Here is a 19,364-nt window from a genome sequence, read left to right on the forward strand (position 1 = left end):
ATACGTCACCTCGATTTGTAATGGAAACAAAAAAAAGAGCAAAATACATTCTTGGTTTAACATTATAAATCTAGGTTTCAACCCAGAGTGAAAATTCTGTAGATTAATGAAAACGGCAATTATAGGATTATGGTTCTCTGTGGGCATGAGGCATGCTCTGCGTTCAGACCGAAGGCTCTGTGTGTCACGCCATAATACCCCTGCTTCATAGTTGCATCTAATCTGAGGAGCAGGTACTTCCATCTGGAGCAGATTATTTACTAGGAAACATGAGAGATTTGTTTGGAAAAGCAAAAAAGGAAAAATGCAGGAATGCAGAACTGGATATCTCCTACTGTAATGTCAGCATCATTTGCCTCGTATTCAGCCGCACTCCTTATAGAGAGTCGTTTTCTGATCACCTTGGGAGTACATTGGGTAATGGGATCAAAGGAAGTCAAGTGCCAAAAATCAACTTATTTCAGGTCTACTAAAATGTTGCGCATTAATGGAATAAAAAAATGCAGCCCCCTATGGAGCTCTCAATCCGATTTCCCCATCTCGCTTATACACAGTTTGATACGGAGACAATTAATATATCAATATTTTTTGGGGAGAATGGAAAGAAATACGAAAATTTTGAAGGTGGAGGATAGTTTCGTTGGGTAGATTCTGAAGGCTTGTTTAGTTGGGTAGATTTCAGAGGTAGAGAACTGTGTCGTTGGATAGGTTTCGAAGGTGGAGGCTAGTCTTGTTGGGTAGATTTGAAGACTTGTTTAATGGAGTAGATTTCAGAGGTGGAGAATTGTGTGTTTAAATAGATTTTGAAGGTGGACGATAGTCTTGTTGGCTAGATTACCGAGGTCTGTTTGGTTGGGTACATTTAGAAGATGGAGGATAGTCTGGTTGGGTAGATTTGAAAAGTGTAGAATAGTCTGTTTGCAGTATCAGGTTTGACAGTATGGAGACGATGTAAGGAGAAGAGCAAGATAAAGAACAAGATCTTGTGAGAAGTGGAGATAGTTGGGGCATAATATCTGGAGATTAGGTCTGGGACAGGTTGTGGACAGCCTTGGACTCTATTCACACAACAGTAAAAAAACCAAAAAAACAACCCAAATGGCTGCTTTTTGAAATGCTGTCACATCTCAGTTTTCAAAACAATGAGAATCTCTAGGGCTATTTTTTGATGGATCATGTGAATGCCCTATGGAAAAATAGGATGTACACGAATTCTGGCCATTTCTGATGGATCACTCAGATTGAATTCTCACAGAACCGTGAAAAAATTGCACTACAGGGATGCGGTGACTGTGCCATCAGACAAACCCTACTCTGTAATACGTTTATGCCCTGATAAGGAATATGGAAAGAAAATGAATTGAAACAGCGGCTGTAAGAATTTGTTAACTAGAAGGTTAAGATTGGCAGAACTGGACAACTTAAAGGGGTTCTGCAAGGTGTTAAATTTACCTGACTTCTATGGGTCAGAACTAGCCCCTGACCCATGGATCGCACTGTCCCCTCCCTCCTCACCCGATTTCACAGCTATAGTAAAGCCAGTCCCCATAGCACAGGAGATTGAGGGGATGGGGCGACCCAGGGGTCAAGGGCTGGTACTGATCCCATGGTCATGGGTTGGAAAGAAGAAGAAACCGCCAAAGAAAGTTAGGTCAATTTAACTCCCCAGACAACCCCTTTCAGCTGAGGCCCCACATTGCAGAAGCACAACTTTTTTGTTGCAGATTTTGCTGGTTTTTGGGGGCTTTTAGCTAGAGTGACATAGCAGTAGAAATTCAAGGCTTACATATACTAAGTAAAAAAATAAAACCCAATTAACGTAGTTATCCAAAAACTGAGCTCCATTGGAAGCTGCCTGAGCAGATGTAATTCTGGTAGGGAGTTAATTCAGCTATAAATGTTCTTGTCCGCTCTCTTTAATTAGAAATGTTGCAGTTCCCCATTCACCAAAATCACTGAACGCTTCTGTTTTTTCACTGGAACAACAAAGCAAACCTATTATTAGTTGTCAGGGAGACGGAGCTTTGTTTAGTAGTGTAGGAGGCATTGTGGCTATGTTTGCCTTGTCTTTTCTGCACTTGTGGCCATATTTTTACTGTTATTTCGAGGAATGACGAACATTACGCACCAGACTATAATCTCATAAAGCTTTCATTCCAATAAAAAAAATCCACTTTAGCTGCTAAAGTAAGCGGAGCTCTGATCTGTTCCATATCCAGTCCTTCTGACTTCGCATGCAGAACATAAAACTTCAAAAATAACATTTCGGTTACAAAACAGCTATAAATCGGTCACTTACAACAGAGTATTCACTACAAGCCAATATAGTCAAGTCATTTATGGAAGAGGATCTGTCATAAGGCGGTGGGGCCCTACTGAATGGGGTTTTCTGGTACCCACCAAAACCATTTAAGGCTGAAGCCCCACGTTGCTGAAATGCAGCGTTTTTGTTGCGGATTTTGTTGCGGTTTTTTGAGACAAAGTCAGGAGTGGATTGAGCAGAAGGTAGAAGTAGAAGAACTTCTTATTTATTTCCTATTCCTTTTGTAGTCATTCTTGGCTTTGGCTCAAAAAACCGCAGCAAAATCTGCAACAAACAAAGCTGCGTTTCCGCAATGTGGGGCCTCAGCGTAACGGGGTTGTTCAGGACCTCAAAAACATGGCTGTTTTCTTCTTTCTTAGGAAGAGACATGTCCATTGGTCACATTGCCATACTTCGGCTCAGTCTTATTCATTTTAATGGGATGGAGCTATGTCCATTTGATCAACGGATATGATGTCACTTTTTGAGATGAAGAAAGTAGCCATTTTTTGAGTCCTGTTTAACCCCCTTTAAGAACAGCATACATTGGTGATGGGTCAGCACTCCTATTAGCCAAAACAGAACAAAAAACACAGCCATTTGGCTAATAGAACAGGCAATAAACAATTAATTATAGAGGGCAACATAGTGGCTCAGTGGTTAGCACTGCAGCCTTGCAGTGCTGGAGTCCTGGGTTCAAATCCTGCCAAGGACAAAACATCTGCAAAGAGTTTGTATGTTCTCCTCGTCTTTGCATGGATTTCCTCCCATACTTCAAAGACCTACTGATAGGGAAAAAAAACGTACATTGTGAGCCTCATACGGGTCTCACAATCTACAAAAAAACCCAATTAATTATAATTTATAATTATAACAAATTGTTGGAAGACGTGAAAGGTTCTCTATAATTATAGAGGACCTTTCACGACTTTCACCAACTCGAGCTTTTTTCATCCTTCAATAGGCTCTTCCCCACTGCTTCCGATGCAGTTGGAATTTTTTCTTTAACTCCCACTGTTCCCGTGTATCATTTGTTTCGATGGTTGATAAAGTAATTAGACTGTCTAATGTCAAGAAGGTGGTGTCAGGTATGAACAGACAAGAGGGTGTTATTGAGTGCTCTTAAGAAGAGTGGTCATGCGTGTGTGTCCACCATAACTTCGCTTACAGGTTGATATTTACATTGCTATAAACTCTGAACACCAGGAGGCAACATACTGGCAAGCAAAATTCATACCCCTTCTCTGTAAGTCGAAAACATCATATATCATTTATGATCTATACAATAAAAATGATATTTAAAGGGTGTGTCCCATCACAAGGATTCTATCTATACTGCTAGTTTATGTGGATTTAAGACTTTTCCTAAATGCATTGCTTTATCAAAACTGCTTTGTTTGGCCGCTATCTTAATTTATTCACTTCATTGTTTACACTCTGTTTCTATGGCTCTTGGGATTATCTGCTCATTTGTCAAGTGATGTAGCTGCCTGCTCTCAGCTGGGGGAGGGAGGGGCTGGGAGCAGCTCTGAGCTGTTTGTGTCTGATAAGCAGAGGAGCTTCTCAGATAGGGGAGGTGAGAGCTCCGGGATTTTTGAGATCTTATCAGTCAGTTTAATTGAATTTGGCTGATAAGGGCTGAGATAGGGAGTCCGTTACCTCTTTATGTAATGCAAGCTGACTCAAATCCAGCTCTGCTACATCAGCTTCACACTGTGGTAATTCACTTATGACCAATCCCGTGCAAGTGAAACCCCGCCCACCAATGAGCCGAGAAAAGCAGGAAGTGAAGAGAGCACAACAGCCTGCAGGTTAATGAACAAGCGTCATGGGAATACCCCTTTAATCGTCAAACAACCCATTTAACTCTATAGCCATGTCAAGGTAGCAGACAATTTGGGCCTCTCCATAAGAAAAAGAGTGGTCACACACACCCCAAAAAATTTAATTTCTCTACCATTGAATGAAAATAAGCAACATTTGCAAAAAAAAAAACCGACCCAATTTCTACTACCACCTTGCAAGTCTAATAGAATTGTCAGCGACTCCCTGGTCTCATGGATGCCAAAGTAGAAGTATTTTCTGTAGATGATGTAAATCATTTACAAACCATCAGCAATGCCAGATATGAAATATTGTGAAGTATTTGTTTCCGTTCAGTGGAATCTGAGAGACCTTTAATAAAACAGCCGAGGGTGAATTGTAACAGATTAGATTAACCGTAGGGGAAGTGGGAACACGAGGCTGATGTCATCAGGGCTGTTCACTGATAACCGGCGCTCAGAACATTTCCCAGTGAACTGGTAGAACTTGTTCTGATGTAATGTAGCAGCAGATCTGTGGGATCGAACATCTCAATCCCTGTCCCAATATAAACCGAGGGATCAAGAAGCAGGAACACATATGTTCAAGGTCAGTGATTTTGGTAACAAATCATTTCGTGATAAGTTTTTTATTATTTTACAATTATGGACATGACAACGACATATGGTACGACCTGAGTGAAAAGGTTTCTTGGCAGCTTTGCCAGACGATAAGAGCGATAATAAAGAGGACCTTTCACCACCTCCAGCAAGTCCAACTCTGCATTCTTCAATTCCAAGACAAGTGGATTTTTTTTTCCCTCTAGTCCCTGCTGTTTCCAAGAAATCAATGCTGTTAATTTTATTATCTAATATGTGAATAAGCTTTCTATTGTCAGATGGGTGGTCCTGGGCTGGGCAGATAGTCAGAGACCACCCACCTGACACTAGAGAGTCTGATTGTGCTGAAAGTAACAGAAAGAATTGCTCAGGAAGGGAGGGGGAGCTAGAGAAATAATTCCAAATGTGTCCGAATGAGCATGGTGGTGCCTATTGAAGGACGCAAAGAGCTGAAGTTGGTGGAGATGGTTAAAGGGCGTGTTTAAGGGAATCAGCCAGCTAGAAAATGCTTCTGAAATCAAAACTAGTGCCATATAGGGGACTTTAATAGGAGCAGAAATAGAACTTTTTGGCTAAAATCCAATGAAGTAATGGAGAGACTGAAAATATCACTCACAACTAGAGTGGTGGGTGCTGGGCAGTGATTCCAGAAGAAAGCTGGAGCATCTGTCACTGTCAGTATGCAAATCTGGTAACCCCGTTGTCGGTGGGCCTTCAGACTGATGTTCATATCCATGAAACGAGGTTTATCTCTGCATTGTTTCACCAGTTTGTGGCCACAAAGGTAAGTTTGTGCTGCTATTAAAGTCTCCTTATGGCACTATTATTGGTTTTGTACCTGATAGATGATTTTTAAATATTTGCTAACTTTTTGGACAATTGAGCCTCATTTCACAGAGCAGGTGATTCTGGACCATTACCTAATGTAATTAATATTAGTAAAAAAAAAAATTAGGCTGCTTTCTGCTTTGAGAACTTCATTAAAGGTCCTGCCACTAGGAAATTTGCAGTTCATTCCCTGTAGCTAGCCAAGGTCCATCCATAGATACCTTAGATAAGAAAAACCTCTTCAGTGAATGGAGGGGGATGTTCTGTTCTGTCTTCACCCAGTGAATGTACAAGGGAGGGGTTGATTCCCCTCAAAGTCTCCACATACATCTGTAAACTGCTGTGTGCAAAGGACTGATCATTCTGCAAATCTCAAAAGCTTACAGCTTTCAAATTTTCAAAATACCTTTTAAGCATGGGCTCCTGGTCAGCCTCCTTCCATGTTGTTAAGTAGAACAATTTAGAAATTATTAAACAACCATAGTTAACAACAATAATTTTACTGTCTTGACAGCCTTACTCCAGGGTAATGGGCAGCGCAGTCACTTGTATGCAGAAATACTAGTGGCCATTCTATTGCGCCACCAGTAATTCCACATCTGGATTTTCTCAAGGGTAATTTATGTAAGGAACCGGTACTCAAGGCAGGAATATAAGTTGCAGGTTTTTTTTTTTTTTTTTTTTTAATTATTTTATATAAACACCAGCAGGAGGACTCGGCTTCGCACGGGTATATTTCATTTTTTGTTTGTGTAGTGGCCCTATAAGAATTGCCCAGTTTTGCACTCATGTATTTTGTATGTCGTTTGTGTGTGTATCTCTGCCCACGACTTCGTCTGCGTGTTGTTGGCATCAATGATCCGCCTATATTCTGCAAATTGCTGCCGTCAATGGTTTGCCTGCTCCGGTGTCCTGCTGCTGAACTTGTTCCTCACACCGTGCCTGAAATTGTTACGGCATCTCAGCAGCTCGCTGGGACGTCATATAATGAGCATGTTGTTGGTGTTGATAATCTGCCTGCTCCGGCGTTTTGGCAGCTGTCAAGCTGCCTGCCGCTAAACTTGTTCTTTGCGCTGTGTCTGTGATTGTTTCGGCATCTCAGCAGCTCGCTGGGAAGCCATACATTGAGCATGTTTTTGCTGCCGATGATCCCAGTCAGCTCCGCTTGAGGAGATCTCTGTTGACTTGTTCATAGCTGTCGGTGTTTTAGAATTTTGCAACAAATTAGATTTTCTCTATCCTGGCATGTTTAAAAGTAGCAAACTGCCAATTTGGATTAAAGGTGTTTTCCCATGTGAGTGTGTCAGCATGTTGCCTGGATATGATCAGATAATATAAAAATGCATGTATAGAATCCACTGAGGATTAGCTCAGTGTTTACATAGCCTCTGATAAAGCCAGGTCTGTTAGCTCTCTGAGATAAGCTGCTGCAGGAGCAGTGTAATATAGTATGTGAACATAAATTCATAACAATCGTGAAGCCATGTCATTTACCGGGATAAAAAGTAGCCTATGTTTTAAATGAGGTTACAAACTATCTATGTGCTGAATTTCATTCAAATCCGTTCAGCAGTTTTTGCGTGATTGAGGAACAAACATCCAAAGTAGGAGGATAGGATAGGAGGATAGGATTATTAGACAAGACGAATCCGTGCTCTTGTTGACTTCTAATCGTGAAACCTAATATATCTAGCTTTATCCAGAGGGAAATGAGGTGCCAGAAGTCTCGTTCTTCTGTCTCCCCTATTGATGCTCCAACTCAAGGTCACATGATTGACCCCCACTCTACTCAATGGACCTACGGCCGGAGTAGGGTGGAGTCACGATGTCAGGCAGAGCCACAGGCAGAGCTCACAAAGCGTTACCACCCCACGTTGCTCTGCAAAAGTAGATTCTGGGGTCTGAGGACAGGTTTATATATGTGGCTGTTTACGTGAAAAGGGCCCAGATCGTCGATACTAATTATAGAGAAAATAGTCCAAAACATATTTGGGTAAAAAAAATCACAATTTTGTTTTATGCAAAAATTTTATTTAAAAATATGTCAAGTTTACAAATTTGTTGAGACTTTTAAGAATTTGTACACTGTTACACCATAACCGTTACAATGATACCAAGAACTCCATATCGACAGTGTGGGCCCTTTTCACATAAACAGCCACATATTATTCAGTGCAGGAAATATATTGGTAAACTCTGTTACACCCTGGATAAACCGCTTTAATCAAAAAAATTAGGTGGTTTCCATTTAGTTAGGTCAAAGCTCTCTGACATACGTGGACACGCTGTAGCACGCATACTTTATTACAATGCAGACAGTCAGGGTAATGGACAGATGGGTGATGAGCCCTGCCTAAGCATATACTCCTAGACATGGCATGAAGACCATGCAGAATGAACAACATTTATAGCAGAGTTCCCAGACTGGCAGAAAAGCACAATTCGTTTTTGGACACAATCTTAAGGTGTAAGTAGATACCGAAATACTGGTAAAGAAAGGGTGCCCTACCGATAACAAGATTATGCAATGCCACAAGTTAAGAAGAAGTCTGGTTTAGGACATATCTCCACCATGAGGTCTGTCCTCTGGCATGTTGCGCCTCTGTCCTTCAGAGATGAAGCAATACTGTACGTAGATATAACCTGCCAGCTGAATACCTTACACAAATGTTAACTATTAACTCTGTGTTAGTCTGGGTGGTTTCTAAGTTACATAACACAATACTGAAAACAGAAGTATGCAATGGTTTAGTAAGATATTCATATAAATAAAGACTTTTCCTGAAACAGTGCCACATTGGCCAAAGGCTGTGTCTGGTATTGCAGTTCAGTACCATTCACCTGGGCAGGTATGAGCTGCAGTAAGACTCAGTTCATGGACAACAGTGGCGCCATTTCTGGAAAAAAAGAGGAAAAGATCCTTTTAAACATTTTTGAGCCATTTTGGAGTGATTTTCAGTTATTCTTCCCATAACAATAGCAAATTCGGGAACATCTGTGTCACTATATTTAGGGTCCATTCACATGGAGGAAAATGGTGAGGAATTTGGTGTGGAATTTCAGCACTCAAAAAAAAAAGCCTCCCATTGACTTCAATGGGTTCCTTTAATTCCACACCAAATTCCTCACCATTTTCCTCCGTGTGAATGGACCCTTAAAGGGAGTGGGGTCAGATCCAAAATGCCTCCCAAACATATAACAGCACCACATAGGGAGCTTTCAATAGGAACAAAAACCTGCCTTCATTACTGCAAACCAATGTAGAAATAATTAGAACAATGTAGAAGTAATTAGCTTTTTATGGATATGCAAATCAGTCTCAAGTGCTTCAGGGGCGGAGCCTGATTTATGCATTTCCATATAAAGAGGAGTATCCCTGCATGGATTCCTGGGTTTGTGGTCTATTTCTACTCCTATTAAACACCCCTAAAATAGCATTATTTATGTTTTGGGAGACATGTTAGAGCTGACGGATTCCCTTTAAGTTACAGTTTTATCCTATAATGAATTGTATGTGGACTTTACCTTTCAAGAGAAAAACTTTTAAGGAAATATTAATTACTTGTACAGGAGTCTAAAGGGTTTGCCCAATGTAAGAGTCTATAAAGTGGAGCTTGTAGACTTGTTTAAGGTTTGAGCGATTATATTCATTAATAGGTTACATAACAGGCCTGTGCCCTGGTGGTATATACAAGGCTGGTCAGGGTATATAATAAGGTGTGACATATATAATCCCTGCACAAGCTGCACGTCGGCTTTATGGTTTGGAAAACACACCACAAGAGGTAACTTACATATAACCTACTGGGGGGGGCCACATCTTTTAAAATGGGTAGACATTTAAAAAACAATCTTTAAATAAAAAGATTTAAAGGGATTCTATCATTAGAATTCCCTTTTTGAACTAAATACATGTTGGAATAGCCTTAAGAAAGACTATTCTTCTCTTACCTTTATTCTTCTGATCCACACCGCCATTCCTGAGAAATTTCTTCCTTATGTAAATGAGCTTTCTCGCAGCACTGGAGCCGTCCCCTGTACTGTTTGAAAACTCTCCAGCGACACCTCTGTCTTCTTCTCCGCCTCTTCTCTTGCAATCCCATCGCGTCTTGGTCAAAAAACGCCAACAGCGCGTGTGAGTCGGCCATTTTCCTGTGGCCTCACCCAGTTGGCCACAGGAAAATGGCTGACGAACATGCACAGTCAGTGCCTTTGGACCAAGACGCAATGGAAGCGCAAGAGAAGAGGCGGAAAAGAAGACAGGCGTCGCTTGAGAGTTTTCAGACAGTACAGGGGACGGCTCCAGTGCTGCGAGAAAACTCATTTACATAAGGAAGAAAGAAGAAATTTCTCAGGAATGGCGGTGTGGATAAGAATAATAAAGGTAAGAGAAGAATAGACTTTCTTAAAGTTATTCCTATGTGTACTTAGTTTTAAAAGGGGATTCTAATGATAGAATCCCTTTAAAAATATATTCTATACTATATATTATATATTAGTATTAGATCATTAATCATTAATTAGATATATAGTTACAAATTTAATTACCGGTACATAGGAATCAATCATTTGATTTTTAATAAATTAGAGGATTTTTGTTGCTTCTGCTTGACCATGGCTACCAGACTGTATAAAAATAGGGATAAAACCAACTCCAACTCTTCTATTTTCCACAGCCGGACTCTGACTCCTTTAATAAATGGCTGACAGCCACGGTCAGGTAGAAGCCCCGATGAGGACGATTATTATTGACTAGTAAAGTTAGGTTCACATCGTAGAGTCAGTTGAAAATCAGTGGAAGAAAAAGTCCTACATGTAGGACTTTTTTCACTGCCGCTTTAAGTTTTAAAAATGACAGACACCCTATGGATCCCATTATAGTTAAAGGGGTACACTGAGCTTCATGTGTAATCGCCGTTTTAATGGTCTGCCTCTCCCTCGACATACCCAAACAATGGAGTGCCAGCGTCTTGTAAGCATATGTTGACATGGCAGAAAACGAATAGAAATTCCTCTTCGTTTTCCGCCACCGTATTCCGCCACAGTCTAGCCATGAAGAAATGCCAATGTAGAGCATTAGGGGCATTTACACTGGGTAACACGGCTCTGACTCTGGCACGAAAACCCACGTAAGAATCAGCGCCGCAAAACAGAATCCCATTGACTTCCGCGCGTAACACATTGAAATCAAAGCATCCCATTGCTTTCAATGTGTTACGCGCGTTAAACGGAACCCATTGAAGTCAATGGCATTCTGTTTTGCAGCGCTGATTCTTACGCGAGTTATCGTGCCAGAATCAGCGCCGCGTTACCCCGTGTGACTGCCCCCCTTAGTATTCCGCTGTGGCTTTCCGCTAATGAATAAGCTCTGATGAATGGGACTGATCAGCCAGAAGTCTCAAGATTGAGCAGGACCCTGATTTTTTTCAGTGTCCTGCCGTGTTCCAGATTTTCAACGGGAGGCAGTTTTGGGGAGAAATACGCTCCCCAAATCCCATATCCTCATACTTAAGATTCTACGTCTAAAAATGCGATTTTCCATTTTTGCTCAACATCCCGACATTTCGCCGAAAACCGACAAAAGAAACTAAAATTGTCTTTCAACCTCCTGCACAAAAATCGGCGAGGAAACAAGAAAGCTGAAATGTTTAACAAAAGAGCAATGGACTTCATCTGGCCTTCCCATCATCACTTGAGGAATTGTTGTGTAGTTACATCATCAGGAAATAAAATACTATCCCCCCGAGAGCCCCCTCCACAGAAACATAAAGTCACAGCGCTTAAATCCACATCCTTCACAGAGGAACTGCCCAAAACTTTCCTTATAGGAGAAAGTCAAAGTCTTTGGTCGGTAGCGAAAGCCTTAAAGGATAAAAATCAGTCTGTCGTCCGCCTTGTGACTTGCTGGAGAATGGCAGTAGGACTAATAACTCCCAATGACTTTATTATCAGCCGGTAGACAGGAGTTGCTGTAACTCAAGCCTTCCGCACATTCTTGTTCAGCCCTGAACTGCGGAGACAAATGAAATATTTCACACAGGCTTGAACTTCAGCTGGAGCCAGAAAACATTAATAAAGTCTCGAGGTCCTGGCGAGCATGAGGTGCACTAGTCAGACAGCAGTGCTGCGCGCCTTATAAGGCAGGCCCATGACGTCATGCTCTATAGGCTTGGGACAAGCTGAGCGCCTATCTTTCATTGTTTGCCTTTTCCATTGGAATGCTCACATCTCATGCCTGGGAGAAATCTGCCTCTCCGAAAAGTCCGTCCCTCTATGGGACAGCAGCAGCTGTGGCCATACCCTGCAGCCCTCCAAGCCCAGGTAAGAGCGGGGAGCCTGGACCTCTGCCTAGACTACTCTGCAGCTTTCTACTTGTACTTTTCTAAAGTTTTACAGTCAGATGTAGCAGGGCTGAGTTTGTCATCTGGCATGTTGTCTGTGGTCTTAGGAGTTGTTTAACAGAAATACGACAACTTACCTGTATGTAGCGCCGAGCTAGTTTGCGGTACTTTATACTAACTTAAGTCATGTTATGGGGTGTAGGGCAATCTGGTTTTATTAGATAAAAAAAAAAACAAACTTCAGAGTCGCTTGATCCCATTTGATCCTATGGAGCGATGCACCTGGCTTCTAGTATACAGATGTAGCAGAGTTGACCCGAACTTGTGCCATTGGTTACAGTGCTGCAGCCTTGATATCTTATCACAGAAGACAACAAAAACCAATGAAAAATTGAAAAAAATATCTGCAGCCTACTGCAGCACCTGGATAGAGACGTGTTCAGAACTGAAGAATTATAGTCCACGGAAAACACTTTTTTACTGCAATAACAGATGGAACGGAGTTGAACTTGTCATTGAACTGTGGAGTGGAGATAAAAGGGAAGCGATCTGTAGCCATACACAGCACATTGTTATGTTGTCACAGCTCACTGAGATATTACACACACAGCTCTGCTACATCAGCATAGCAGTCATGTAGAGAAGTTGTTTAACTCTGTACGACTGCATTATAAAAAGTATAAGAGTTATTTACAGTCCTATATACATTCACAGGCAAAACAATAGATCAGAGTTAGCTGTGCAAAATGACAAACACGGCTCGGCTACATCTGCACAGCAGTTACTTAACTCTGTCACGCTGCATCACAAAAACTTTCCCAAATAACATAATAAAGCCGTCGTATATAAAACCACAGATGAGATCACAAGTTGTGCTAAACGACAAACTCAGCACTGCTACATCTGCACAGCAGTAAAGGTACTTCTATAACTCTGTGGGGCTGTATTATAAAAACGTTCCCAAATAAGAGAATGGAGCCTAGTTATCTACAGCCCTATGTAACACCGCAGGTAACGTAACACAATAAATCATAGTGAGTTGAGCTAAAGTACAAACCCAGCTCTGCTACATCTCTACTGACAGATGTACTACAACCGCAAATATTGCTAGGTTGTGGCAGTCATAGGAGTGTAATATGCGTTTCTATGTAGGGTATATCAGGACATTTACACTATAGCTCCGCACCAATAAGTTAGATTGCTAGGAAATGAATAAATAGTGCCCTATATGGCGGTATACTTTCTGACAGTCATTTACAAGTTACGCTATTATAGTAATATCAACGATCAGATCTGCAGTTCTGCAGTACATAATGCAAGGGCTATAGGGCTAAGATGTTCATATATATATATATATATATATATATATATATATATGGTATGTACCAGTGTGAAGGACTAGCAGTACACTATACAAGCACTTATAGGGCTGAGGTATCCATTAGAGGACATTATATAACCATCTAGAAGGCTGAAGTGCCTACGAGTGTGAAGGACCAGCGGTACATTATATATACGGTATGTCATATATATATATATATATATATATATATATATATATATATATATATATATATGTTTATAGGGTTAAGGTACGTACCAGTGTGAAGGACTAGCAGACACTATACAAGAATCTATAGGGCTGCGGTGTTATGGAAATTCTATATAAGTCTATAGGGCTGAGATGTCCATCAGTGTGAAGGACACATTATATAAGAATCTATAGGGCTGAGGTATCTAGCAGTGGGAGAGATTAGCAGACATTATACAAGTATCTACAAGGCTGAGGTGTCCATCAATGTGACCGACCAATGTACATTATATGAACATCTATAGGGCTGAGGTATTTAGCAGGATAAAGGACCAGCGGAACATTATATGAGCATATATAGGTCTGAGGTATCTAGCAGTGGGCGACATTATACAAGCATCTATAGGGCTGAGGTGTCTATCAGTGTGAAGGAGCAGTGGTACAGTATATAAGCATGTATCGGGGGTGTATATGGCAGTGTGAAGGAGCAGTGGTGCATTATATAGCGTCTATAGGGCTCAGGCATCCAGCAGTGTGGAGCAGCACATAGCCTGCCCTGTGTCTGCTGAGGTTACAGTGTTAGACATGATACTCCGCTGGGGATTCTTCCACATTCTTCAGTCACATGTTTTTAAGCTAAATGTTTCTTAAAGCGAAAAAAAAATTGCAGCATGTCACTTGTGAAGGTCTCGCTATGTCGGTAAAGAAGGTCAGAACTTCCCCAAAGTTCAGATTCCTCCCCGCACCATGTGCAGTGAATTAGGAAAAGAAAAACATGTTTTTGGTATTATTAGAATAAAAGACATTTTGGGTACGACATTAGGACAGGATTACATAGTGTTATGTTGGGATGACCAAACTGCAAAAAACTTCAGAGCCATAATAATAAGACGCGCTTCTCCAAAGTTATTGTTCATGACCAGACTAAACAAACAGCGGACAAACACACATTAACCTCTAGCTGGAACAAAGGGGAGAAAAGTGGAAAAATTCAGAAAGGAACTCGGAGTCAGGCCACACGTAAGAGAAGATAAGAAAGAAAACCTTAGAAATGGTGGAGGAAGCCTCAAGGAAAGGAAATTACAGGGTTAAAAATGGGCTAAGAAGTCTCATGTAGGAAAACTACAAGGACAAAAGTCGAGCCGATGCCAACGTTTTGTCTGTAGTAGTTTCTGTATGCCAGGAGGGTACAGACCTGTAACACAGCACTATGGGTAGCTGCAGAATACAGGCTGTGCCAAGAGATCCTACACCTATATATTATGTAAGTGCATGGACAGAACTGACAATTAGAAGTAGTAGAAATGGCAACACCGAGGCCGCCATATTCCTTGCTGCTTCCATACGGCATAAGCGGGCAAGCTCATGATGGCACGTGTCACCTGTGCAATAGATGGCATGAGTGGCAGTCTGGATTCTGATCATGGATTGGCAAGGTTATGGTGGAGAATCGTGTCCTGTTCAGTTATCACCTAGAAGGGATCCCAAGACTACAAGTATATTGGGGGATTGCTGTATATGTTGTAGAGGCCGAAAGGCAGCCAAAAATAGTTCATAAAACTTTACAGGTCATATAAAACTAATACAATATATAAACAGCTTTAATTGCCAAAATTCATATATATATATATATATATATATATACACTATATAGATGATGTCCAGATTGTATCTGCAGCAGAACGTAACAGGACTTACACGCATGTCGTGCTACAGAGAGTAGGGACTGTACTTCTCCAGCTGTAGGGGAACTACAAGTCTCAGCAGGATAGAATGATGACAGATCATGGGTATCTGTACTGGACACCAGTGGGGGAAAAAAATTCACACAAAGGACCCATGAGACTTGTATGACAGAAAAGGGACTGATAATGAGCTGTACGGACTCTGTGTGCTGCCATACCATGCCCCATCGGGTGCCATATGTTCAGGTCAATGCCTAGGACACCGAGGATATACCTATGTCTGTATATATCTATATTAAGTATTTCTCAAAAAAAAAAAAAAAAAAATCTATGTCCATATAATAGATCACAGGCATCTGGAGGTACAGCAAGGCCATCCAATTATATAACCTGGAGGTTGCACTGTGTGTACAAGGTCATATGCTAAGTTTTGTGTAATACACAGAGATGATCTGGAGGTAAGGCATGCAGACTGTATCCCTGCCATTGTAGGGACTACAAGTCTCAGCATGCAAGGATAGCACACCCCATGTTTCAATCATTGACAAGACAAGCTTCATCTTGCAGATGTACAACACCTAGAGAGTGACAAGCTGTGAACCTGTGTACGAGGCAGCCATGCCCCGGTGTCAGCAAATCACCAGGTTTATGGGCTCTTTAGTAATACTGGGATGCTTCATCTTAATCCTTTGTTTATACAGTGACTGCATATTAGACTGTGCAAAACACAGAATCCACTCCTACACGTCCATTCCTGAGCCCATGAGGCTTACAGACAAATTTCCTTTCGGCAAGTCAATGTGCACCACCTCCCATCGCTCCCCAAGAAAGCTGGGCCCTAGCTAGTGGGATGCGCCCTGGTTTGTCAGTAGCAGCGCTATAGGAAAAGGGTGGCAGGTATGGTGACAGCCAGCGCTAACATGACAGAATGCAGACTGCCAAGAACAATGCCAGGACAGCAGCATGAAAAAGCAATACTGCACAGTCTGGCGGGACTATTACAGACATTTGGATAATAGCACTGTATCAGGGAGCTGAAAGTGTAGTTTTTATTCTTAGTTAGACCTTACTTGCCATTTCTAGAGTGTTTTACTGTGTAGGGAGAAATCCTAGAATTCGTCTTTTCAGGCGGAACCAGATGGCGCGGTAGAATGCATGTGGCAAACCTTGTCCAAGGATAAATGGCCGCACGATTTACTGGCAAATTTGCACGGCCACTCGCTACGGCTCGTGGCTGTGTGCGCTCAACTTTACCATTTATTCTCAAGCTCTGTTCTGTATTTAAGAATTACTTGGCATTCTGCGCGGCTTACATAAATCTATAGGAAATAAAAGACAAAACATACTAAAAGGTAATAGTCTTGAAAGGAGCCCTGTGGTTCTCAATAAGAAATACATAATGTAAAGTTAATAGAGTTGTCCAAGACCCCATGTGTTTTGGATACTGATCACTGGGGGGTCTGACACCAAAACCCACACTGATCTGGCTTATGAAGGCTGTATACAGTGTTTATGGCTGATAGTGAATGGGAGCAGAGTTGCAGTTTCCTAGTGCCACCACTAGAAAGTATGGCGCTGTAGCAGAAGTGCCAGAGTACTGCAACTCTATTCACATCCACTAGGAGCAGATTTGCTTCCCGTCACATACACCAATACCAGTTACATTAGTGCTGTAGATCAGATGATCAGTGCGGAGTCTGATTGTCTGACCCCTTCCGATCAGATACGGATGACCTATTCCGTCGATAGGTCATCAGTATCCAAAACACACGGGGCTTGTCTTGGACAATCCCTTTAAAGAACTTGGTGACGTTTCTCCATTTCCCAGTCCCATTCTCATTTCTGGAAAATGACCGCCAGCTTTCCAGACTACTCTATGCAGACTGTGATTTGGTAGTCTGAGACACTCCCCCTTGTTCTGGACTGGTCCATTGAAGAACAGGGGTGATGTGTCTCAGACTACCAAAGCAAAGTGTGCATAGACTAGTCGGAGAAGTTGGTGCCCATTTTACACAAATAAAGAGAAGACGGGGAACTGGAGGAATTGTTCCAGAAAGACTAAAGAGAAGGTACCGGGTATTTTACATATTAATTTTGGGAATATTAATATTGGGAACCAGGGGGGTCACTTTAAGAAGCCAGTAGCCTATGATGGGAAGCGTTTTATGGTAACAATGAAGTGTTTGCTCACTTGTTGACATGGATGGATAGAAGTTACAGAGAACAATTGCCTCAACCCTTCCTATACAATAAGATGTTAAGTGCTCACCGTGTACACAAGGCAATCTGGACTGGAAAATCAGGTCTGTACATTGGCTGAAATTCCCAGCCCAAATCCAAATCAGGAGCCCGGGACTACTTCCATTATAGTGTTTGTGTCCATTATAGGCAGCGACTCCCAGCATCGCAGATCAGTATGAAACAAGGATTCCTCGTCCCCCGAATGGGTTTCAGTTGGGAAATCCATCCGATGTACAGACGAGATCTTCCGGTCTGGATCGCGCTGCGCGAATGAGGCGTCAAAGGAAGTTTCCAAATTAAAACGATTATAATGCAGAGTTAAAAAGACAAAAAAAAAAATCCTTATTTGCTGCTCAATCCTCTAGAGACGATGTGTACCAGAAACAAGAGTCAGCCAGCCGGCACAGTATCAGAACATCCCTCAAAGCCCTACCAGCTGCAGTTCAGATGGTCTGGCACGTATTTTACAAAGGAAAACACTTTCTAATTTGTACTTCCACTATTCCCATGTACCGTCGGTTTAGGCCGAGCAAAATTTATCCAGAAACAACTTAAAAACACACGAAAGATGAATAAATAAGTTAGTGGCGGAATGCATGTCTCTGGGAAATTCCTGGATACTTTTCATCCATATAAGGCCTTTCGGAATCAATAACAAGTAATAGGAAGGCCGGTGATGATGGAGCTGATTCATGGCTATGGTACGCAAAGGTCCGCGTATAAGACATATGTCAGCTGGGATATATACAGTGCAGTACAACAGGGCAGAAGCATGCACGCAACATTATGCACTGTACAATATGGAGTGCTTTATGGATAAGTCTACCTCTTACAGCTAGTATTACATATTTCTATCTATATACACATACATATATATTCCCTCTGTCTCTCATGTCGTACTAATGATGATGAATAGCTCGTGTTATATTCCAGAGCTGCATTCACAGTTCTGCTAATTATCACTAAAATCTTTCGACAAGCTTGTTGTCAGACACATCTTTAACAGCTTAGCGGCAGTGGGAGAGTTATTTTTTTTCCAGCTTCCACTGCCTGGTACTATGACGCTTTTCCAAAAAGCAGATCTCTAGAGCAAATTCTGTGCAAACATTGAAGAATGTGTAAAGATTACAGCTCTGAAGCCTGCAGTATTATGACTGCAGCTCTGGGGTACAATGCAGGCTGTAAATTGAAAATAACGAGAAGATTAAAAAAATACATTTACAAAGATACCGTACTTAAATAGATGCAGTCTACAAGTACAACTTTAAAATGGTCTTGTAAGATAGGCATAGCCTTTAAAGGGGTTGTCGAACCTTTTGGTATTGAATGGATGGTTCCATCCATTTTGTAGTGGCCATGATGGGCAACAGAGTCTTGGATATAATTCAAATGAAGGATAAGTCAAGATCAAAAAGCCTGACAACCCCTTTAAGGGTAAGTTCACACGGGGTTTTTGGACCGGAATCTGAGGTGGAGGCTGCCTCAGGTTCCGATCCAAAATACGGGTAGCTGCACTCGGCTCTGGATTAGCCCCAATGAATGGGCCTAGTCCGGAGGAGGGAGTGTCTTCAGGCCGAATCGCGAGGCGAATCAGCCTAAAGAATGAGCATCTCGCTTCTTTTTCCCGGGAGCCGGTTTGTTCCGGAAACCATGATTCTGGTTTGTTCCAGCTCCCATAACGCCTGACTGGCTCCCATATTTCCCGTATGAATGGTGAGATAGTGGAACATGTGGCCTATAAGACCGATAGCTGTCTGTCAGTCTCACAGAATCTGAATGAAGCCGCAGCATGTATACACACCCAAAACTCCTTTCAAATAGGGGACACTAGACCCTTGTTCTCGTGATTGTTGGGGGGTCCCGGCAAAGGAACCCAGAATAATCAGATACTTACGGTACCACCTATCCTGTACATAAGTGATCAGCTGTGACTGTATAAGACAACCCCAGATAGATCATTATGTAATGGGAGGCTGACTGACTACCTATAAATACTTACAATGGGCACCAGAG

General features: G+C 41.8%; 2 protein-coding genes across 3 annotated transcripts in view; one reads left to right on the forward strand and one right to left on the reverse strand.

The window, feature by feature from the left end:
• The window catches only part of CMSS1 (cms1 ribosomal small subunit homolog), a 208,488-nt gene that overhangs the window by 154,731 nt on the left and 34,393 nt on the right, over window positions 1–19,364 (reverse strand). The window lies entirely within an intron of this gene.
• The window catches only part of FILIP1L (filamin A interacting protein 1 like), a 177,634-nt gene that overhangs the window by 131,261 nt on the left and 27,009 nt on the right, over window positions 1–19,364 (forward strand). Inside the window, exon 1 of one of the 2 annotated variants that reach the window (XM_075263598.1) lies at window positions 11,398–11,874. The exons of the other annotated variant lie outside the window; for it this stretch is intronic. Within the exon in view, the coding sequence (XP_075119699.1) occupies window positions 11,702–11,874 (173 nt within the window). The 5' untranslated portion in view covers window positions 11,398–11,701. Of the gene's footprint in view, window positions 1–11,397; window positions 11,875–19,364 lie in introns of those variants that run through there. 2 annotated transcript variants of the gene reach the window in all.

The sequence above is a fragment of the Leptodactylus fuscus genome, chromosome 2 (assembly GCF_031893055.1).
Source record: "Leptodactylus fuscus isolate aLepFus1 chromosome 2, aLepFus1.hap2, whole genome shotgun sequence".
Classification (NCBI taxonomy): Eukaryota; Metazoa; Chordata; class Amphibia; order Anura; family Leptodactylidae; genus Leptodactylus; species Leptodactylus fuscus.